The sequence below is a fragment of the Peromyscus eremicus genome, chromosome 17 (genome assembly GCF_949786415.1).
Source record: "Peromyscus eremicus chromosome 17, PerEre_H2_v1, whole genome shotgun sequence".
NCBI lineage: Eukaryota > Metazoa > Chordata > Mammalia > Rodentia > Cricetidae > Peromyscus > Peromyscus eremicus.
In genome coordinates, this window is record NC_081433.1 from 49,150,848 (window position 1) to 49,175,591 (window position 24,744).

At 41.5% G+C, this 24,744-nt stretch overlaps 1 protein-coding gene across 1 annotated transcript in view; it reads left to right on the top strand.

Moving 5' to 3' along the window:
* Positions 1-20,963, top strand: part of Aadat (aminoadipate aminotransferase) — a 38,150-nt gene extending 17,187 nt beyond the window's left edge. The window contains exons 4-13 of the mRNA XM_059244584.1: positions 1,897-1,971; positions 5,182-5,391; positions 7,611-7,676; positions 10,000-10,082; positions 10,548-10,644; positions 12,785-12,846; positions 13,853-13,917; positions 15,897-16,003; positions 19,519-19,620; positions 20,613-20,963. Of these exons, the coding sequence (XP_059100567.1) occupies positions 1,897-1,971; positions 5,182-5,391; positions 7,611-7,676; positions 10,000-10,082; positions 10,548-10,644; positions 12,785-12,846; positions 13,853-13,917; positions 15,897-16,003; positions 19,519-19,620; positions 20,613-20,654 (909 nt within the window). The 3' untranslated portion in view covers positions 20,655-20,963. The remainder of the gene's footprint in view (positions 1-1,896; positions 1,972-5,181; positions 5,392-7,610; positions 7,677-9,999; positions 10,083-10,547; positions 10,645-12,784; positions 12,847-13,852; positions 13,918-15,896; positions 16,004-19,518; positions 19,621-20,612) is intronic.
* The last annotated feature ends 3,781 nt before the right edge of the window (positions 20,964-24,744 follow it).

Sequence of the window (24,744 nt, forward strand, 5' to 3'; positions counted from 1 at the left end):
CTCCCCTTTCAGTTGGGACATGTGGTGTCTGTAGGCCCCCTAACCATGGGAAATGTACATGATAAGCTGTTCCTTTCCTTTTCCGTCAAGGCTCATGTCAGTCATTGAGCTGGTTTGCTCGGTGACGGGATGTCTTGGGAAGGCCTGGTCCATTAGGAACGTTGGGGAGGAGTATGTTTTCTATAAGCTGTCCAAAGCTAAGCAAGAAAAAGATAAACGAAGCACCAGGCCACATCAGAGAACAAAAGTTAAACCGTCTGGCTTGGTTGAAAATGGCCCTATTTTTATTGCAGTATATAGGCTATTAAACTGACAGGAAGAAACACTTGAGGCAGGGACTGTGTAATACAGCATAAGGTAGGGAGGGATTGTTCTGTGGCTTGTGTACGACTGAGTCATGATAGACCCACACATTTGGACTGGAAACATTTCTGCCTGCAGCAAAGGACCTCAGGAGTCTTCACACAGTCCACACCACCGAATCTTGTCACACTTTACTGCTAAATACTGTTGAACAGCACTGACCACTCCATCCTTTTTTGACATGCCACCTCTCTCAGCCTGTGGCTCTCCATCAGACTTGTGTGGCCTCCTTTGCATTATCTTCCTTGGCTTAGCTCTGATTTCCCGGAGTCACAGCTCAGTCCTTGAGTATATCTGCATGCTGCATCTGAGTACCTTTGCTTATACCCAGGTGATGAAACACATGCCCACCATTCCCATGCGCTTTCCAAATGCATTGTCCATTTGTCTACCCACCACTACAACAGGATGTTTAAGGAAAAAAAAAACTAAACTAAATGACTCCTCTCAATCAGATGCGGGCTACTTTTTGGCCCTGTGTTTAAGTGATTGACACTAAAATTCTTCAGCTCTTCCTCCTTAGTCCCTTATAGTCCATAAGCATCCCCATTGCTTTTTATTTCCTCAATGCCTCTCAGGCCTTCCCTACAGTGCTTCCTCTCTAGCTCAGACTACCTGTGTCTACCCTTAGGACCGTATCAATAGCTTCCCAAACAGTCCTCCAGACTTCCACCTGTTTCTCCCTCTTCCCTTACTATTTTATACTGTAGTCAGAAGAATCTTCCTAAACTGCATGTCTGATAACGTGGCTCCTCTTTCCCTTCTAAAGTCCTTAATCACCTCCTGTGGCCTGAATGATTACGTGGGGTAGTCTCTTCTTGCCCACACCCACCTACTCTCTCTCTCTCTCTTCACCCTCTTCACCCTTCACCTCAAGTCCCAGAAGCCTCCCAGTTTATGGTTTACCAAAAGGTACCGATTGTCCTTGGTTCCTACATACACCAGGACATCATCTCCTCGATGAAGTCTTGCCTAAGTTATCTGAGTGCCAGCATCCTGCAATGAGATGTCCACACAGATTTGGCCTCTCTATTGAGATAATTATCTGGTCAGTGTCTAGCCCTCCCAGAGGGATCAGCAACCTCATGAGAGTAGGAACCTGGCCAGTTTGCCAAGGATTTTATCTCCAGTCCTCTTCCCTGGCCTGATTCATAGTCGATATCTAACACGTTTTCCAAAAAGCAATAAAAGGGACAGATGGATTTTAGGAGCCAAACCAGTTATGTTCTTTTTCATTTCACCCTACAGCAGGGGTCAACAAACTGCTGGATAGCAAAATCCAGACCATTAGCTAAGTTGGTAAATAAAGTTTTATTGGCACTCAGATGCTCTCAGTTATTACACATTGCCTGTGACTGCTTTCTCGCTATAGAGGCAGAGCTGAGCAGCTGCAACAGAAACACTGTGGCTCACAGAGCAGTTATTGCCTCGCCCTTACAGGAAAGTTTCCAACTCCCCCACTAGATCCTGTGAGCACGATGTTCTCGGAATGGGCGCGATTCTTTCCTCGCTAACCTACGCTTCTTTTGTCAGGTGTTTGAAATGCTCATCAATCCTGGAGACACTATCCTCGTAAACGAACCTTTGTTTACAGGAACCCTTTTTGCTGTAAGTACATTTTTTTCACAAAACAGCAAGTCTCTTCCAGCCCTTTAGAATCTCTGTCACCTCAAAGACCTTTTTAAGAGAAGAGTTCTTCCTTTGCAACCAAGCTTAATAGTGCCATGTGTTTCAAACGTGTGTGGTTTATGACCATCTGAGCAGCCATTGGGTCCCCAACCTGTCTCTCACAGTAAGGTCACTGTCGTTACATTTTAACATGATGCTTGATTGTGTGTGACACACTTGAATTCTGAGTGTGTGATATGTTATTAATCAAATTAACATCAAAACACTAAGGTCAAAGCTGCTGTTCTAAAAAAGAAAATTGTGTTTTTTTAAAAAGGCAGTTTAGGGGGCTAGGGAGGCATTTCAGGGATTAAAATGTTGGCTCATGCAAGGAGAGGATAAGAGTTCAGATGCCCAGAATCCAAATAAATTCTGATGGGAGTGAGATCTATCTATAATTCCAGACTCAGAAGGCAGAGCCTGGGAATCCCCAGAGCCAGCTGGCTATCTAACTAGTTATGTGTCGGGATTCTGGATTGGATGGAGAGACCCTGACTTAATGAACAAGGTGGAAGATCAATAGAGGATGATTTCCCAACATCAACCTTGGGTCTATGCATGTACCACACACACACACACACACACACACACACACACACACACACACACACACATATGTACATACACATACACATACATACATACACATACACACACACACACACACACACACACACACACACACACACAGAGAGAGAGAGAGAGGAAAGTAGACCAAGAAAAAAGGCATTCTGTATTGATTTGCTTTTAGAGACTTTGGTTTCAGTGAAGTTTTCTGGAATCCTGTGAATATTTTTAGTTATTTACTCTCAACAGCAATGAACTACTACCACCATATGGTCATAAGTTCAAGGAGTCAGGGAAGAGTGTGTTCCAATTCCTTGGCACTGAGCAGAAATGATCAATTAGTGTTACAGGAAAAACAGTTATATCTACAACACCGTGGTATGTTTTGAAACATCCAGGATAGGAGTCATGGGGAAGGCAAAGGGGGGTTGAGGGGTAGGTAAAAGTTTTAGTTTTAAAAGAAAGTTTAAGTAAATGTAATTATTTTGACTAAGTATATTGAATTTGACCTGGGTGGTTTTGAATCATATTGTTAAGTTAACTTAAGCTGTGGTTGAGTTTCAGACAAAAGTGTCTGTGGTTATGTGTGAGTGAGTGTGCTGTGAAGCCGTCTGTGCTTTGTGGGACTTAATGACTTCAAATACTGTATTGTACAAAAGAGAGATGTTGCCTTCCTATTGGTATGTGTATGATATACCTTCATATTTGAAATGATATATTCTGTAAAGTGCACTTACATTTCCAAACCAGATTGGATTTTGTGCTGTTTTTCCTTGAATTCACACCAATATGAGGATATAAACAAAGAAAATGCAGTATCTGTCCACTACAAATTATAATTAACATCTTCATCTGTGACCCAGAGGCTCCTAAAAGGTGTATGAGAGAGACATACTGAGCGTGCCCCATTTCTTCTTTAAAACGGAAAGGAGTATGTCCTGAAATTACACTGTATAGAAACCATGTCCAATTTCTTAATGTTTTACATCAAATGTGACTTAATTTACAACAACCTGCTTTTTCATTGCCAAGTGCCCTGGCTCAGCCCGGACCCCGTCCCTGGGCACCCGCCACTCCGGGGAAGACCTGCCCAACTTGCCCCCAGGTTCTGGCCACCGGGCAGGTTCCCTTCTAGCCCCACCGGGAAGGATCCCCTTCTCCAAGACCCCTGGCAGACCCTGCAGTCTCCACACCCTGCCCCCACGCCCATCCGCCCCCACGCCCATCCGCCGGAGACCCCAGCCACTTCCTGAGACTTAGAGATCGGCCCCCAGATCCCATCCTGGCTGGCTTATTCTATTCCTCTGATCTTTCAGCTTTCACCCCAATATCTGGCTCCAGGTTTTTTTTGTTTTTTTGCTTTTTTCTGGGTTTTTTTTTTTTTTTAATAAGACCATTTAGCAATTTGTGTTACAATGTGCCTTGCTTAGTTGGTTCAGAGTGCCTTGTTCTCCTGGTATCCTCCACTCCCTCTGACTCTTACCATTTTTCTACCTCCTCTTCCACAGTCTTCACTGAGCTCTGAGGGAAGGATTTGATGGAAACCTCCAATTTAGACTCTCTCTCCACATAATGTCTGACTGTGGGTCTCTGCATCTGTGAAGGAAACTCTTTTTACTTATAATAAGAACTTCCTAACCATCAGTCTTACCAGTCTGCCTAGAGAGACATAACGGCTAGTGTTGGTTGTCAGCCTGATTAAGCTGAGAATTCTCTCTCTCTCTCTCTCTCTCTCTCTCTCTCTCTCTCTCTCTCTCTCTCTGTGTGTGTGTGTGTGTGTGTGTGTGTGTGTGTGTGTACCTCTTCCCCTCTCTCCCCCTACTCCTTACCTCTACCCCTTCCCCTCACCCTCTCTCTCTTTTCCCGACCATGATGTGAGCTATATGCTCTCCTGGTCTCCAGGACTGAAATCTTGGAAGCCATAAGCCTATATAAATCTTTCCTTCCTTAAGCAGTTTTGTCTGGATACTTTGTCACAGCATTGCAGAATGCATATGGTGTTGCCCATAATCACCCCTAGGTACTGATGAACATGTTCTATCTCTTGTAAGATAATTCTCTCAGAGGAGGCACATCTCAAGCGCTGGCAGCTAGCTATCAAGCTGTATTTCTCTCATACTGCACACCCAGCCCAAGGCTACTGCATCTCACTCCCTGGTGTCTTCCTTCCAAGCCCCAACCTCACAGAAGCACCCTTGGTTTGGCAGGTTGCCAGTCTTGGAGCAAATGGAAAAACACATAGACAACCGAGAGCTGGTGTTTTAAAGTTTCTGCTTAGAAAAAAAGAGCACACTGATTGCTGCTCACCTTTTGTGAACCAGAATAAGACACCCATGACCAAGCGTAATACAGATGAGACTATGAAGTGCAAGCCTTCCCATGGGAATAGACAGGAGCTGTTGCTGGCCTCAGAGGAATGACAGGATTACATTATACAGCTCAACCCTCCGGAGCTTGGAGCTGAGTACAGTTTACATATTTAAGGGCATGAACAGTGCTGTTCTTGACAGGTTTTTAAAAAGAAAATGATGCTTGCATTTAGCAGTCATGCTGCATTCTTGGACTTTCTTTTGTCCTCCGCAGATGAAACCTTTGGGTGGCAACATTATTAATGTCCCCAGTGATGAGCATGGGATTATTCCAAAGGATCTCAAAAGAATACTTTCCCAGTGGAAACCAGAAGATTCCAAAGATCCCATGAAAAAGACTCCAAAATTTCTCTATACCGTCCCAAATGGCAACAACCCTACAGGCTACTCGTTGACAGGTGACCGCAAGAAGGAAATCTATGAGGTATTTACAAGAGGGTGACAAGGATGTGTTCCAGCTTCTTGTTTACCTTTGGGGAGAGTCTTCAAGTTGCTCTTCTTATAATCCCCTTGTTTTCAGGAAGATAGCTTTTAATAAAAGGGACTCCATCCTATGCCGAGATTCCTACTAAAGTGATACACAAAAATTGCCACATCTTTTGTTTCTGAATTTACTTACACTTAACTGGCATTTTAGTACATGAAAAATGGCATTCTTGACCACCTGTTATGAGAACACATTTTGTTTTTGTTACTGGATGTTTGTGTTTGCCCTGTATTTTAGACTCGCTGGATCTATTTGCTACTCATTTTCATTCTGGGCTACAAAGAATTTTTTGAAAAATGATAGGGGGATCTTGTTTCTAAAATCTCTGTAGGTACCTATGCTGCCTTGTATTTTTTGCCATTTTTTAATATCAAGCATATACAGAGTTGTACAAAAATCTGAAAAAAATAAGATGAAAAGCCTTCTGTGAAGTCTTGCTGTTCTACCTGAGTTCCTAACCTTTCCCTACAAATTGCCTTAAAAATAAATGTTAAGGCCCATTTAACTACATTTAACAGAACCTAATTGTGTGCAGTGGAATCCCAGCCGGATTTCAACCAATGCCTTTTACCTGGAAAAAAAACAGAAGTTCAAGACATTGCTTTGATATTTATATTCTATTTTATCTCCCCCAGGATCTCTCCTGAGCTGTACTATCTACATATTCCTCTATGATAGCATTATACAGCTCCATGGTTATGAATTTCATTTTGCATAAGGTGATTTCCCTCTCGCTCAGCTCCATCTCTTCCCTGAACTCCAACTTGTGTATCATTGTGATATCTCTGTTGATGACCAATGGCATTTCAAGCATAACCTGGCCCAAAGAGAACTCCTAGCTTTTCCCGAGCCCCAACCCTAAACCTCTCATGTACAACCAGACCCTTCATGCTCCCCAGCCTCATTAATAATGTCCATAAACAACTACCTTCATTTCTCTTTTTCTCTCTCTTCTCCCTTCTTGTATCCAATTCATCCTGTGGACTCCACCACCAAGGTCCTCTAAGTTGGTCCCTTTTCTCCACCACTAATCCTACCCCCACTTCCAAAGCCACTGTCTGTCCACACTGTATGACAGCAGGACATCATCACTCACCCTGGTGCATTTGATTCATAGTGTCTAACTGGTCACTATTTGCATGGCAACCAGTCCTAGCCCCTGCTGTATGGTAAATGAAAAGTTGGCCTGTGGCTTTCGAAATTCTAAAAGTTAAATAATTTTGTTACAAGTTAGTAAAGCTGTGTGATAGCATTACTCGGTTCTCAATCTTTCTTTCTCTCTCTCCCTCCCCTCCTCTCTCTCTACACCTCAGCTGCACCCCATATACCAAAGCCATACTGTCCTCTTCTTTTAATCACCCCAAGTTTTTGTTTACTCCATCCCTCAGTATAGAATCCTCTTCCTTAAATTTGCATAACTAATTTATTCTGATCATCTTGAGTTCTAATGTTACCTTGTCAGGAAGAGCTCCCCAGAGGTTTGACCAGAGTAATTTTCTGTCTTAGTTGAGGTTACTCTTTGCTGTGATGAAATACCATGACCAAAGCAATTTGTAGAGGAAAGGGTTTATTTGGCTTATGCTTCCATATCACAGTTCTTCATCAAAAGGAAGTCAGGACAGGAACTCAAGCAGAGCAGGAACCTGGAGGCAGGAGCTGATGCAGAGGCCATGGAGGGATGCTGCTTACTGACTTGATCCACATGGCTTACTCAGCCTGTTTTCTTGAAGAACCCAGGACCACCAGCCCAGGGATGGAACCACCCACAATGGACTGGGTCCTCCCCCATCAATAACTAATAAAGAAAATGCTTACACCTGGATCTCGTGGAGGCATTTTCTCAATTGAGAGTCCCTCCTTTCAGATAACTCTAACTTGTGTCAAGTTGACATAAGACTAGCCAGCACACTATCCTATCACTCTCCCTCAGATGTGACCTCTATTTAATTCTTATTCACCACCCAACTGGCTTATGCACATTCTGTCTTGCATGAGAAAGAGAGCCTTTAGCAACTCATTCATCTCTAACCTCAATGTCTAGGATATCAGGAACTCAGCAGTTCATGAGTGGATGAATGAGAACAAAGAACTGTGATTTCAACCATTTTTATTTCAGACAGCTCTTAAGAAATAAATATATTGTTTTAACCTTTTAGCTTGCAAGGATATATGATTTCCTCATAATAGAAGACGATCCTTACTATTTTCTCCAGTTCAACAAGGTATGTGATCTTCTTATATCACTATTGAAAGATCATTTGGGGTAAGTTATTAGCTGCATTGAAAGTGAACCTGACTTGAGTCAAAGATATTTCTTGCCCTCACAATGAACTTGAATACATAGTTAGTGCATTCTCTATAGTTTTTCCATCTTCCAGTCTTGCCAGTTTTCTTTTGTGTATTAGTTCTCCTTCTAGAAGTTAGTTCCCTTTGGAAGAGTAGCTAGTTCTCTGAAACATGCATTTAGATGAGCAGAGCCCATCAGGCTGGTGGTGCTGAACTCCAAATCCTGTTTCACATTACCTCAGACATCAAATGAGGGCCATGGCATTGGTTTTGTTGGGACCGAAGCCTCGCAATAATGGGGAACAGACCACCAAAGTTTATTAAACCAGAAGCAAACTATACTCCAGAAAAATTTTTTTAAAAAATTAAATAAATAAATAAATAAATAAATAAATAAATAAATAAATAAATAAATAAATAAAACACCATGGGACACAAAAGCTTATCAGCTAGCTGAGACCATAGTCAATGTTGGAATTCTGAGACTGTGGCAATGGAGGCAAGTACCGGCCCCCTTTTATATTATCAGGCCTGGGGTGCATTCTAGGAGTCACAGAGAAACATCAGGCATGGGATACATGTTAGAAGTCACATAGAAACAACTATTAAAAGTTAAGTTTGGTCCAGGCATTTGTTGACTCTAAGGGGCAAGGAGGTTAACAGTTAACCCCTGGCTGTTGACAGAGGAGCTGGCTGGAAAGCAGAGAGCCGTTGTTAGCAACGGCTTTAGAGCTGATGTTTTTACCTCTTAAGCTTGTAATTTTATGTTTCTATATTCCTGGACCCTTCAGTTTCATCTTGTATTTCACCTTCAGTCTGGTGATGGTAGCTGACTTGAATGATAGCTAAGGGGGGACGAGATAGTGTTCAAGCTGAAGGGGACACAGGGCTGTGCTCAGTCAATGCTTTCCATAAATACAGAAGCAAGCCCTGAAGCCACAAAATTGCACCCTTGTCACATGCTCCGAACCTTATCTGAAGGATCAAGGGTTTTTTAAGTCATCCTCACTGTAAGCGTATGCTGCATTTCATGATAACCGTTTTCTAGCAGGCAGTTGTAGTGGTACAGGCTGAACCAGTACATGCCCTCAGGACTACAGACAACCATCCTACACTTGGATTCAGTTCCTCCCTTTACATCTACTGAGAAGACACAAAACTTCTGTGCTGCATAGTTTTGCAGAGCATAATTTGCCCTGCACTCCCTCCCTGAGTGTGGACCATGAACCCCTTTCTCACTTGGTCCTACTTTCAAAGAAAATCTTAGTGTCTGTAGGGAAAAGCCAGCTCAGGAACCCCAAGACTACCTTGGGGTCAAAGGAGATTTATTTGCCCTAGAGGGACAGAGGGCAGGGAATAGGAGACAGAGACAGAAAATAGAGAGTGAGGAAGAAGGGGGAGAGAACAGGAGAGATGAGGAAGGAGTGTTTGTCCTGGGGCGTGGGCAGGATAAAAGAACTGCCTCTGGATAGAGAGGAGACAGATGTGGCCCATAAGCACATGACAGGTTATAAAGGTAAAGTGAGAGACCCAGTGTTATGATGAGGTATTCAGTTTTATTGGGCATGTTAATTAGGTGAGCCAAAGGGGGCTTCGGATTGCTGGACTTCAGTACTTTGATAGCTGGACCTTGATAATCAGCCTCGGCAGGAGAGATTGGCCAAATAAGGGAACAGACCTAGGGACTTGCCTTAGGAATGTAATCTAATGGTTTTTAGCAAGGCAGGAGGACTCAGAGAGAAGGACGAGGCCTGCCAGAGCCGTGTTGCCATGCTCAGGATGGCTAGAGTCCCTTCAGTGCCAGCACGCAACAGTAACTAAATTTCTCACCTGCCTTCGCATCAGTTTTTATCTTTCTAGTCAGCTCCAAGGATCACCATTGTATCTGAACACCACCAAACAGTGCTGGTCATCTTATCTGAACTCATTTCTCTTGGGTCCTTCATCTAAATCTAATAACCCCAGATTTCAGTCCCCGGGGGGCAAGAGGGCCTGTTGGAAGTTACTCCAGATTCATAGTAATGATATCTTGAGCCAATAAGGAGAGCTTTGTGAGTGTATTCAGCAGAGAAACCCTGAGGTCAGGCTGACGCTAGGAAAAGGACATACATATTACAGGTCTGAAGGCCTGGACAAAGGGAAGACATCACTGCTGTGTGTGCCCAGGCTGTGACTGTGACTGCCTTCTCCACTCTGTGCAAAGCAACCTTTCCCTGATCAGAGTTTGCAAACCAACCGTGGTTTCCTTCCTATTTCAAGCCCTGGGTACCAACCTTTCTCTCCATGGATGTCGATGGGCGTGTGATCAGAGCTGACAGCTTCTCCAAGATTATCTCCTCTGGGTAAGGCTCGCATCTCTAACATGAAGCTAGCCTCAAGTCTTATAGTTCAAGAGCTTCTTCTCATTTAGAAGGCTTGTATTCCATTTGCCTGAAAATACACTTGATCACTAATAGGCATGTAAGTATTTCACTTGAGTATTATTTTTACAATGAGAATTATGATTTCCATCCAGTGTTCAAAGATGCTTGGCTAGTAGTCTACATTGTAGGAGGAGGATGAGCAGTTTGGAAACTGATATTAGAATATCATGTTTAGAAATTCTTAACAATACTTGTATTGTTTTATCATACATACTTAAATTTAAGTGTTTTTGAAGTAAGAAGTAAGTACTTTGATTAGAATATTTAAGTCATCAAGATCTATTTGTCCCTAGGTCATCACTCTTTTCCTAGTGAAATCACCAAAATGCTACACAGTACTTGTTTATGTGGGATTGGTATAAAGCCTTTTCTCTTCCTGTGTAGGTTGAGAGTAGGGTTTATGACTGGCCCCAAGTCCTTGATAGAGAGGATTGTTTTACATACACAAGTTTCATCACTACATCCCTGCACTTTCTCACAGGTAAGCACTATTTAGGGTTGTTTGTTTATTTGTTTGTTTTATCAGAATCAGATGTAGGCAAATAAGATTGACTTAAGTTGACAGGGAAGAAAAATCAAATGCTGAATCTCCATTTTCAAGACAGAATTAGCAGACCAGCATCTGCAGAGGTTTAATCTAAGCAGCAAATGAGAAATCATTTAAGCTAGTGTCGTTATGATGCCTGCCCAGAGACCTTACGAATCAGGGCATACTCATCTGGGTCTCTGGGAGAACACTCAAAGTCAGTCAATTAATAAACATTAAAAAAGAGGGGCTGGAGAGATGGCTCAGAGAAGTTAAGAGCACTGGCTGCTCTTCCAGAGGTCCTGAGTTCAATTCCCAGCACCCATATGTTAGCTCACAGCCATCTATAGTGAGATCTGGTGCCCTCTTCTGGTGTGCAGGCATACATGCAGGCAGAATACTATATACATAATACATAAATAAATCTTAAAAAAAATAAAAAACCTATGTAGAGCTAAACAAAATAGAAGTGAATTTGATGAAGTCATTCAAACTTAGACTTCATTGTGTTGGAACTTATAATGATGTGAAGAAATCAAGCCTGTTCAGTGTCTTCCTGTCCATTCCTCAGCGGTTCATCAGAAAGCATTTTAATTAAAATAAAGTTAAGTAGGGAGAGTGTATGAATTTCCTCTCAAGCTTTGAAAAAGAACTGGGTTTGGAAATTATTATAATCTTGACAATTAGAGCTTGCGTACATGCTTGCATTTGTTCCTGCATCTGCACACGTGTGCACCTGTGTGTGCAGATCAGCGGCCAGCTCCAGAGGTCTTCCTTAATGGCTCTCAAAGTCTTTTATTGAACCCAGAGCTCACCTAGTTGGCTAGACAGGCTGGTCAGTAAGCCCCATGGATCCTTTTGTGTCCAGTTCCCCAGGGCTGGGGTTACAATTTCCTGCGGCTGCGGCTGGTTTTTACTTGGATCATCTGAACTCAGGTCCTTGTATTTGAGTAGCAAATACTTTACTGACTGAACCAGATCTTTGGCCCTCAAAACAAAAAGTTTATATCTCACAGGACACACACTTTATGTTGTACATCCTATAAACATCCCTGTGTTTTACCGAACAAGGAACTTTTCTCATGTTTTTATATTTTATCAACAAAAGTTTATTGTAACAGTTAGAGTTCCTCCGTCTTAAATAGAAAATCTCTCAATAGTTAATAAAATATACCTGCCATATATGTTTAGAGGACTGAGGACTAAGTATATAGCTCAGTGGTTTAGTATATACTTAGCAGTCATTCGGTCTTGGGTTTGATCCCTCACACCACCAAAAAGGAAAGAAAGAGAATATTATATATGTTTTCAAATTTGCAGAGGCATTCTAGTCCAGGAGTCAATAGCATGGACCTAGAGCTGGAAAATTTGTCTTGGAATCCAAGCTCTATGATCAGTTGTTTGACATAAAGAAAATTAACCTCTCTGCTTCAGTCTCCTTATCAGCAAAACAGAACCAATCTTCTTTAATTATTATGAAGGTTCAAATACTCAGATCTATATTAATAGTCATAATAGAGCCTGGCACATAATAAAGCTCTGTATTCGAGGGAATTTTTGCTTTGTTTTTTTTTTTGTTTGTTTGTTTCTGTCTTGTGTGTGTTTATGGTCATTTGTATACGCATGGGCATGGATAGGCCAGAGGTCAGCATCAGGTGTCCATTTATTTATTTGTTTGTTTATTTTTGAGACAAGAGCTCTCACTGAACCTGCAGCCTGCTCACTAGCAAGCCTCAGGAATTTCTTCTGTCCCCAACAACCCCCCCACCCCCCCCCACTCCCACTCCCCCACCTCCCCCACCCCCACACTAGAGTTCTAAGTGTACACCATTATGCTGAGCATTTTGCAAAGGTTCTGGGGTCTGTACTCGGGTCCACATGCTTCTGCAGTAAGCATTTGATTAACTGAGCCTGTGTCCTGTTGTCGTCCTGGTTTTTAATGGGAGTTTGTTGAGGTGACCGATATGAGCCTGGCTCCTTGCTGCATCCTTCTGTGTGTTGGTGTGCAAGCAGAAGTGATTGCCTTGTGTGTTTAGAAAGTACAACCTCGGTTTTGAGAATGAACTCTTGACGTTTTGACTGTCCTGTCTTTCAGCTAATGATATCACAGCTTCTGCACCAATGGGGAGAAGAGGGCTTCCTCACTCATGTTGACAGGTACTGCGTCTGCTGTTAAGATTTTTGTGAGCAAAATAGGAGCCCGGAATACAAAGCACAAACGATCCTGAGTCCTGATTTATTATTCTTCCTTCTCTTGTAAAGATTTATCTATTTTTCGTTTGTGTATATGAATGTTTGATTGTATATGTTTGTGCACCACGTGCCAGGTGCTTGGGAGGCCAGAGGCAGACACTGGATCCCCTGGAACCAGAATTACAGACTGTTGTGAAGTAGTTAGGAGGTGATTATACACTGTTAGGTCTGGGATGGGAACCCTACCCGGGTCCTCTGCAGAGCAGCAACTGTTGGTAGCCATTGAGCCATCTCTCTGTCCCCTTTATTCTTCCTTCTTACATGTCCAAAATCACACACACAAAAGAGTCTCTTTTAGTTGTTTTTCACCTAGAAAGACAGTCTTCTCAGCAGCGTTCAAGGTCTGGCCTGAACTACTGTCCACCCACACCAGCACCACAGTGATTCAGGTTAGGGGTCACCGTTTTAGCTGACAAACTATCCACACACGTAAACATTTTAATGGATAATCAGCTAAGGACCTGGGAAGTGGTTCAAGTAAGACTGAGTGAAAGTGCACCTTGCCTGGTCCATAGCATACAGCAAGTCATGAATTGCTTTTGTTATGTAAATGTGGTATTTCCCCAGTCACGCAGAAACTGGTCCCTATTCCTAGACCAGTGACTCAGCATTTCAGTACAGCTGATTTCATCTCCAGTGTCCTCCTTCACTGGAAATGATGTCACTTCAGTCAACTAAATACAAAGGTCTCTCCTGCTACTTCCGCTACACCTAAACTCCATATTTTACATAGAAATGGATTGTGCTCTATTAATTTTTATTCTTTAACCTCTCTATAATAAAGGGGGAAAGAATTTTTTTTTTAAGTTTTTCAGTACACGTGTCAAAGCAATACTGTGTTCTCTTATGAAGCTCTTCTTGTGTCCATGGGCAGTGTTCTGCACTCATAATCCTTGTCATTGTCTCCTAGAATCATTGACTTCTACAAGGACCAGCGGAGTGCAATATTAGCAGCTGCAGACAAGTGGTTAAGTGGTGAGTGGAGAACATCTGGCATTAATATAAATATAAACAATAGCATCTCTACAGTGGATTGTTATGCCCAGATCGCAGAGACCCCCAAAAGACCACCACAGAGACCAAATCCCGCATGTAAAAGCAAAGAGCCCTTATTTCAAGCTCCAGAGCTTGGTCCCTCTGTCTGTCCCACACAGCGGTGAGAGCAGAGAGCCCCGAACTCAGGTGGGGCAGAGTTTTTATGATAGCAGAGGTTAGAGTGAGGGGATTTCCAGGGTCCAGGACCCTGATTGGCTGACAATTGTCTCTGTAAAACAAAAAAAATAGGTGTGTGCTAGACTCAGGGACATCTGGTCACCTTATCTAATGGTTGGAATGTTTGGGATGCTAGGTACTTCCCCATCCCTGGGTGGATCCCTGGGTGGTATCAGCGAAAGGCTTTTCCTGGGTCTGGGTGTTGCCTGCCAGTAAGCCTGTCACAGAAGCTGTGTCTAGGCCCCTAAGCCTGTCATGGCTGCTGTGTGGTCAAGCTGTTTTGGGGGCCCCTTCGTAGGATAACAGACAGACACAACATGTGACCAGTCCTGGTGTGGGAGAGGCAGTAGTGGAGGTGCTTTCTGGCAGAGGCAGGGCTGCCCAAAGGATAATCAAGTACCATGTTTTCAACCCTTGAGTTCTATCATCTCCGCCATCATACTGCAAGTTTTTTGGTTTTTGTTTTTTTCTTTAAAAGTCAGGGTCTCATGTAGCCCAGCCTGGCCTTGAACTTCTGGCCCTCCTACCTCCAGTTCCCAAGGGCTCAAATTGCAGATGTATACTACCATACCCAGTTTATGAGGTCCTGGTAATGGAACCTGGGTCTCATGCATTCAAGGCAAGCACCGTACCAACTGGGCTACCTGTTGACAACAGATTTTGTGGTTCTAAGAAGACTAAAAAAAAAAAAAAAAAAAAAAAAAAAAACTCAGTCAAAAAATTAACCAGCAATAAATGTTACCTGCGGCTGAATAAACCCATCTTCAACAAAAACTTTCAGAAATTTAGTTGTTTCAAAATTTTGTTCCCCAAATACTTTGTTTCTAACTAAAAACAAAAACAAGTGGTATAGTATAATTTCAAATTTGTTAAAATCCTTTGCCTTCTATTCATTAGCCACAAATATTTGGTTAATATTTTCTATTGTTGCTTCGAATTTAGGGTGTTTTTTATTACGGAAAGAAGTCAAATAAATTACCCGGTTTTAATTATACCATTAAAAGTGCAAATGATGTAAAGGTTAATAAGTCAAAAATATCAGTGCCTTGTGCCTGTCACCTATCATTCTCAGTAAAGTTTTCACTTAAAACAGAACTATATCTGTATGATAAGAGTGCTTTCCTGACATTTTGTATAGGAGTGGTAACAAAATATTAATGGCACGATTTTTAAGTAATTAAAATCAAAATACTTGTCTTTTCTCCTCAGGTTTTCTGTCATCATATTTACATGTAAAGCTTGCAGGTGCAGCTGGAATTCTTGGATTTAAGTATTAGTATCCCAATTAATTACATTTCTGCAGAAATTAATCCATCTGGGCATCCAAACTATTACATAAATAATAGAATTTATGAAATCCAAGGAGACTCCAGAAAGAGCTGAAGAATTAGCTTTAAAATTGGAACAGCCATTTGTCTTAGGTGTGAGTGTGAGTCTTTAACTTTAGTTGTTTCGTGACAGAGAGACATGTTGAATTTCTTGCTCTCTCTGATGACCGACAGCACTCACCGCACACGGGAACTACTGTCTCCCCACGTTCAGCCTCTGACCCCAACACTGAGTTCTCTAAATAAACCCAGGGCATCAGTTTGGCCATCTTGTCAAATCATATCTTTGAGACGCTTTCACAGCAACCAATTATCTAGAAGCACTTATTTCCAATCACTGCACCTGTGCTGTTGGGACTGGAAGTTTGGTGTCATCAGAAATGTCTGGAAGATGCTGTCTCCTTTTGTTCGTAGGTTTGGCCGAGTGGCACGTTCCCAAAGCTGGGCTGTTTCTGTGGATTAAAGTAAAGGGAATCCCCGATACAAAACAACTGATAGAAGAAAAGGCTATTGAAAAAGAGGTAAAAGTGGGAAGGGACCAGCAGGAAATGTCTGCTACTTCTTTGAACTAATTTTCTTCAAATAGAATAAAAAGATGTTTTATGGCCCAGCCACTTGTGATGTTGGGATATTAGGTATATTATCTCACCATTAAATTATAATACATTTTGAAGTTACCGTTCAAATGGGCTAAATGGATAGAAATACAGTCATTCTTATCAGTCCCCAATTTCAGACATCCTCCTTGGTTTCGATTTCAGAGTCTCCCCTGACCATGTATGTAGCTTTGGGTATCTTATACCCCTGTGATTTACTGAAAAAGTCAGTAAGAGCCCTTTCCTGGGCCAGCAAGACAGCCAGGCAGATAATCCTGGTGCCTTGGGTTTCTGTTGCTGTGAAAAGACACCATGACCACAGCAACTCTTATAAAGGAAAATGTTTAATGGAGTGGCTTACATTTTTCAGAGGTTTATTCCATTATCATCATGGTAGAACATGGTGCTGGAGAAGTAGCTGAGAGTCCTACGTCTTGGAGGCAACAGGAAGTGGACTGAGACACTGGGTGATATCTTAAGCATATATATATGAGACCTCAAAGCCCTCCTTCACAGTGACACACTTCCCCCCAAAAAACCTCCAAATAGTACCATTCCCTTTGGGGGCCATTGTAGCAGGCTTTTTTGTACTGCCAGCCCCCAAATCATGATACAGAGATTTATTATTAATTATAAAAGTTTGGCCTATAGCTTAGGCTTGTTTCTAACTAGCTCTTATAACTTAAATTAACCCATTTCTATTCATCTACATGTTGCCACATGACTCATGGCTTTTACCGCTCCTCCTGCATGTCTTGTCCCCTCTGCATCAGGCTGGTGACTCTCTTTCTTTTTCCCAGAGCTCTCTGTCCCCAGAAGTCCTGCCTAACCTCTTCCTGCCTATCTAATGGCCATTCAGTTCTTTACTAAACCAATCACAGTGATGTGTCTTCACACAGTGTAAAGGAATATTCTGTAACAGGCCATTTTTGTTCAAACCACCACACCTGGTAAGCAGGTAAGGCTTGCTATGGTAAGCCTGCCAACTGGCCTGAATTCAGACCTGGAACTCACACAAAAGTGCAGAAGAGGATCCAACTCCACAGACTTGTCCCCACACCACCACATGCACACCATCATTTGCACACCCACACACATTCACTCATGCACAAACAAAAGGAATCCTGCCCCATCAAGTCCAAGTCCTGATCATGAATAGGTGGCCCCTGTGTAAACTAGTACCCGGCACTTTGATATGCACCCATGAATGCTTGGGAGTCACTCACCGTTAGTACTGGATATGGAAGGACTTTTTTTCCTGAGCATGAAAATAAACTATGCTCATTGTAAGAAATTTGGAAGATACATTAAAAAAAAAATAACAAAAATGAAATTCCCCATCATTTTATTACCCAGACTTTATGAACATCTGTGTTGTGTTTTCTACAAGAGCTTGCATATATTCTAGCTTTTTGACTAATTATTTTATATGACTAAAATTAAAAAGAAAGTAAAATTAAGTCATGTAGGTTTCCATTTTCCCTCTCATACTTAAATCACAAGTTTTCTTAACTGGTAGGCACTGAGGAAACTCAAAACTCTAAATGAAATTTTCTGTACAGCTTTTCAGCTGGCCGATTAAATTGTTCCTTCTCCCCATTTCTTCCTTTATTGTGTTTATCAGGTTGTCTCTGTAAGCCCTGAGATCTGTTTCCAGAATCACTTTTGTCTAGATTGTGACTCTGAAAGAACAGATTGGGTTGATGGTGGCAAGACACCATGCAGGTACATTAGAGACAAGTCCTGCCACAGTTAGCCCCAGAGCTAGACTGCCCAGGCAGGACTTGTGTTTTGCTCATTCTACATATCCTAGTTGCTACACAGAGTAGGTACTTCATACATACATGCATATAGCTTCTTTCAAATGAATTCACTTTAATATACTTGGTTAATTTGATTTTTTCTTCAGTTTTATTTTTTTTTTCTGTCAATGCCATCATTATTATTAACTTTTGGTAAGTGTCTGTTTGAATGCATCTGTGAGCCAAATGGGAAGGATGGAGACTGATATGGTATCTGCTTTTTTTACCAACCCCTACATCTAATATATAGACATATAGATATAGACATAGACATATAGATATCCTGGTGTGGATAACCTTTTCTAAATAATCTCCAACTTCATCACCAATGCCTTAGGCCAGGTTTGGATAACATCCTCCTTCTCTTAGGGGTCTTTACTTCTAGTCCATCTCAAAACAGTGGGAGAAATGATGGCTTCCACATTTTATAAATCAGGATAATGACTCCCACCTTCTGCCTGAACTCTTCCATGTAGAGTGCACCATTATCATTTCAGCTTAAACTCATCTGGCTTTAGCAAGTGGTACCCAGATTTATAGATTGTAACAGCAATTGTGTACTGTTTTTGAGGACTAATGGCAGTTGCTGTATAAAATATAAACTCTGAATCTTAAGACTTAAAAACAACAGAATTTATTTCTGACTCACCTAAAAATTAAAACCATGACCCTGGGACCTTCCACCTTTGGCCTCCCGTCTTAATGTGTTTTCAAAGATTGCTACAAAGTGGAAGGAGCTTACTTACATCCATTAGTTAAAATTTAATAGCGTGACCCATATAACTACGAAAGGACTCGGGTGCCAAGAGGCCACAGTGCATGCTGAGAATGTGTGAGGTCCTGGGTTCAAACCCCGGCATGAAAATGAGGATGAAAGGAGGGGAGGAGGGAGGGAGGGACGGACAGACAGACGGATGGATGGACAGATGATAGAATGGAGATAGAGAGACTGGAAAGGGAATACAGTGTATGTGTGTCTAGGATGAAGAGGGAGTGAGTACCCAGTCACTCCCCTGTCCCTGCCAGCATGGTCATAAGAAGAGCAGTTTGCTATCCTCAGCACCCCATCTTGACACACTTATTAACATTTTTATCTACTTTATGCATTAAACATTTGCACCCTTTCAGTTTCCTTAAATGTACCACTTTCTTCCTATCCCAGGGCCTTTACATTTCAAAGTTTCTCCCTAAAAGACTGGTCCCCACTCTTCCTTAGGCCAATATCTAGTTGTCTTTCGGGTCCCAGTTAGAAATCTCAATGTTGGCAGTTGTATTAGTTTTGTAGACAGGTTAGCCACTTATTCTTTCTTTACCGTGTCTTTCTAACCTGTCCTCTTTACCTTGAAACTTAAATGTTGGTGTTTTCTTCTCACTGTCTATGCATTCTTTATATGTGGAGAAGAAACAGCATTGGTCATATTGATGGTAAACATTTTTCCTAATTCTATGCACTTAGGTTTGTCTATTGCATGCCATATGTATGCTTGTATGATATTTTTGTTCTCTGTTGTGATTTATTACTTCAATAATGGCTTTTAAGTTTAAATTTTCCTACCCACAATAATACTACATTTCTATAAATTTTCTTTTAGTTTTTCTTCAGTGGTATAACCACGTCTTTTCTGCAACCTTTCACAGGTCTTATTTGTTCCTGGCAATGGTTTCTTCATCAACAACTCAGCCCCCACTTCCTTCTTCAGAGCGTCCTTCTCTCTGGCTAGTGCAGAGCAGATGGATATAGTGAGTATGCTCTTTAGTCACACAGCCGCCCGGTTCTGATGTTGGATGTGTGTGTTCACCTTGTAAGTGAGAAATGATTTCATGGCTTCTTACACTTCTGAAAGCCGGATTTTAGTGAACCAGTCACGAACTGTCGCTAGGCACCTGTAGGCAAATAAGACTAACCTAGAGTTGAAGTTCACCGTCTTTTCGAGTAACAAGCCAGAACTTACTGAACTGTAGTGGAGCGGGGGGGGGGGGGGGGGGGGGGGGGTCCAACAGGTTCTGGGGCAGTGCCTTTTCCTTCCTTCTTTGAATCACACAAAGGAATAGTGAAATCGTAAGCCACTGGCCTGCTTCTCTGAAGAAAAAAGGACTAAAAAGATCCTACAAATTGCAGAGAAACACAAAAGGAAAAGATACTAACCAAGCATTGCCTTTGACGTTCAGAAGAGTGTGTATGTGTGCCAGGACAGGCCACATGTGTGTCCTCTTTTTACTTTAGAAGTGTGTGTATGTGTGCTGGGACAGGCCACATGTGTGTGCTCTCTTTACTTCAGAAGAGTGTGTATGTATATGTGTTGAGACAGGCCACAAGTGTGTGCTCTCTTCACTTGCTTCCCATGTTACTCACATGCTGTCCATAAACTTGCTCTGCTTTATATATGAACAGATTTGAGCAGTCCAAACTGTGTTATATTTGTAGATGAGAGGATGTATGAAAATGCAAACTATTTATACTGTGAACAAAACAGAAAATGATGCCTGAAAGTTCTAATAAAAAAAATCTGGAAATTTGGATAAGCCTGGTATATGAATCTGGAAACTTGTATACTTATCCACATCTCAATGGCTCCTGAGGGCATTCTGCCCAGACAAAGCTGTTGTCAAACTTACTTTTCACTGTGTCTCACATCTTCAGGTGGATATTCTACTAAAATCTCCAGGGTGATGCAAGAGTTTCCCAAAGTAACATCCTCATTTCATCAATTCTTATCTCTTTCCTGTTTTAGGCCTTCAAGAGATTGGCCCAACTCATAAAAGAGTCTACATGAAGAAATCAAGCTAAGCATTATACTCATGACTTTTATGTAAATTATTTCTGTACTTTGCTGAAGAAATAACTGTTGTGCTTTGACTGGCAGAATGGATCCAGTTCATGAAAAAACACATGTTGCCTCTGTGTGTCGGCAGCAATTTAACTAAACAACTTTAAAGTGCCTTTAAGTCCATCGTATTGCCAAAATATTTTTCTGATCTACTTTTGCCTTTTGATTAATTTTCAACTCACGAAAGATTAAATTTTATTGTAAAGAACGATATAGCTGCTTTATAATGTCCAATAAATTTTTTCTTGAAATTAACATAGTGGGCTGAATTGTTTTCAAATTTCAAGAAAATCAGTGAAAATGGTACACAGTGTGCAGGTTTGTTTTTTTTTACTCTGAGAAAATTTCATGAACACTTATTGCAAAAATTGTTGTAATTTGACAAGTATAAATGACTTTGTAATTTGTGGTGCCCAAAAAAAAATCTCTTTAAAATTAAAATTCTGAAACTAAGCCTGCCAAAAGGAATCATACATGTTAATTCCAAGGAATAAAGAGGAAACTGTGGTCTTAGAACACTTTACTTATGTTTTCATGGTGCTCCATATACAAAAGCACAATTTGCAGATGTTGTATAGCTGATATCTCCTTCAGGCTCTAAGGTGTTACACTGATTACTTCTCTAGCTGGTGGTGAGACCTGGGAGAATGGAATGAATAATTAAGTGGACTAAAGTCTCGTGCAATAGTCAACTTTATTCAGACAATTTCTACTCTGAGGGTTAAGAGAAGTCACCTGAGCAGAATGTACAGTCATGAGGGGCTCGTGTGACAGGCAAAACAAACTGTACATGGCAAAAAAAAAATTCCAAAGAAGCACATAAACAAATAACAATAGCCAGTTGTAGTGAATAATCTAAAATAAACTCATTCCTAACTGCTACACCTGGGAGATGCACAAAGCATGATCTAAGAACAATTGTGTGTTTTTTAGGAAACTAAGGTCTTATTTTTTTGGCATTTGTCATAAGCACTCAGAATTCTCTTCACATGACTCCGTTCGTGGACCAGGCTCTGACATATTTCCCTTTTTTATTTTTTAGTAGTAGGATATCCGGAGTGGTTTTGATTTGAGATGTAGTAGATAAATCTAATTGTTTTTTGATGCATGAGTATCCTATAAGCAAGCAAATTATAAACGTAATGATTAATATTAGAACAGTGAAAGCATCGTGTGTAATACTCTGCCACCAAGAACATAGATCCAAACTATGTCCAGCACTTTTGATTACATCATTATATTGATCAGAAAGATCTAGAGAATAACTTGAAAAGAGACCTACATGATTAGTAGTTCTGGGCTCTTGTAGAACATAAGCCCATATTTCCCTGTTAATGTGAACACAAATGTTATGATGAACTATGCAAAAGGGAAGTGATTCAAATCCCAAGGAAAACTTAAATGTAGTCCCTTCTTTGGATGAATGAATGAGTCTATTACAGTCCCAAGGCCCAGTCATAAACACAGAGTCATCAGTAAAGATAACAAGAGTTGGATCCATCCAATCTCCAAGTTGAATCAAAGAGGATGAGGAACATGAGACCAATACACATGTTCAGGCTCTCACTGCAGATGCACAGGTCAAAGTCACACCAGAAAAAGATTCTCAGTTGACACAGGGCTCTGTATGTTTTGTAGAACGACTTCTCATTTGGAGCTTAGAGCTTTAACGTGGCCTCAGGAGAGCAGACTTGACTTCTGATGATATGGTTCATATCTCCTTTGCCTTTTATCTGGAGTTTTCTATCTTTCTGATGACTTCCACTATCTCCTTGCCCTTCCACCATAGTCCTTGACAGCCTAGGGCTGGAGGAGCCAAGCAGGAATCCATAATGTTTTGGTACATCCATCACGCATACCCCTTCCCAATTTTCTTCTGGGAAAGTAAAAATAGGGTAGGTTAATGCATCATATTGCTCATTTCCTACTGCAATAAAACCAGGGAGGTTAGAGTGTGCATAGTTATGAGAAATAAACAAAGGACGTGTGCGGGTTTTAGCCAGATGTTATATTTAAGGGTTTATGAATTAACAGTAATAGATGAATCAAAACAGCTAGTTCCACCCGGTGAGCTGAGGAAAAAGAAGTATTGATAGAGTGTTGACTATCTGGACCATGAATCCCTCCTATACCCTTAGATAACCCATCCTCTTGTACTATAATACCTGCAGGAGACAGTTTGGTGGGTAAAATAACTAAGTTTAAAGGCAGCGGAATAGCCACACAACACACAAATGCTTTCTTTGGTCTGCATTCAAATAGCTGTAGTTCTTCTCCTGCCTCTCAAGGTGGTCTGTGAGGCCTATCCAATGCTACTTTTCCTCCTGCAGTTGTAAACAGATGGGTTAGTGAACTGCAAATACCAAGTGCAGCTTATAGGGCCCGGGAGGAATTGGGAAATGAATTCCTTTTTCCCTGTGTACCCTAGCTTGTCTAGGTTGTAAAATTAGCTTTTTCATAGTCCTCGCCAAAAAGTGGAGAGAATTCAAAATTAGATGGATTATCAAATTCCTCACCTCACACTTCAGGGTTATTTTCAGGCACTGGTGATACATATCTAAAGGAGGCTCGTATAAAGAAGCTGAGAGAGTCAATGCCAGCACAATTATCAGTGGTCAGGACACTGCTTTGACTTTCAGTTTTTCGTGAAAAGGGATACCCCCTTGTCCCTTGTCACCAGTTTTAAGGTTTGATCATCCAGATTATATTCCTTCAAGGAATTAGCCACCTTTTCCTCATGATTAATATCTTCCTTAAAAATCTGATAACAGTCCAAATTAACGCCCAGATGTCTTAGTTAAGGTTTTTACTGCTGTGAAGAGACACCACGACTATGGCAACTCTTTAAAGGGAAACGGTTCATTGGGTCTGGTTTATAGTTGCACAGGTTTGGTCTATTATCTTCATGGTGGTGTGCAGGCAGACATGGTGCTGGGGAAGGAGCTGAGAGTTCTACCTCTTGATCCACAGGTAGCAGAAGTGACTATGGCCCACACTGGGCATAGCTTGAGCATATAAGACCTCAAAGCCCACCTCCACAGTGACACACTTCCTTCAACAAGGCCACACTTCTCCAACAAGGCCACACCTGTTCTAACAAGGCCACACCTCCTAATAGTGCCACTCACTATGGGCCAAGCATTCAAACACATGAGTCTCTGGGGGCCATTCCTATTCAAACTATCACAGCAAGTGACCCAAAATTAAATGGAGACCTTTCCCCCCGGTTTATATGCCTTTTTCAATATTCTTTTGGACTCTGTGTTATACTTCTTCATCTAAATTTCCTCATCCTGGGTACCAGGAATTATAAACATGAAATCTAATAGTTATGATTTTGGTACTTGTGTTCCTCCTTTCTTTAAAAATTACGGACAAGCTTGACATGAAGCAAAGCCTTCCCTGGTTTCTACACCACTATTCTCACTCACCCCCTACTGGGAGCATCCCCACTCTCTTATCTTGTAGCCCACCTCAGGTCTCTGTTCGGGTAGGCGTCACTTGTTTATCACTCTAGTTGGTGGTGGGACCCGAGAGAGTGGAATGGATAGAGATGAGGTGGACTAAAGTCTCACGCAGTAACCAACTTTATTCAGAGCATCAGACAATTCGTTCTGTGAGAGTCAAGAGGAGTCACATGAGTCACATGAGTAAAGTGTCCAGTCACAAGGGCGAGCCACATGTGGCAGGCAAACCACACGTTTTTCCATAGAGATATAATCAACAAAAGCCAATTGTAATGAATAATCTGAGGTAAACTCACTCCTATCTGCTGCACTTGGGAAGGGCCACAAAAGCATAATCCAAGAACAATTCCAGGTTTTTGAAGAAACTGAAGTCACAAAACTCTTGTCTTGTTTTCTTAGAGTTTTCTCACAAGCACTCCGAATTCCCTTCTTGGACCGTGTTCCAACGTCACATAATTTTTAAATAATTTTCCTCACTTCTAAAAACATTTTCCCATCAGGTGGGTCATGTATTATCCTCTCTTGAATTTATGAGATTTCCAGAAAGGGATGAAATGAACCCCACTCCG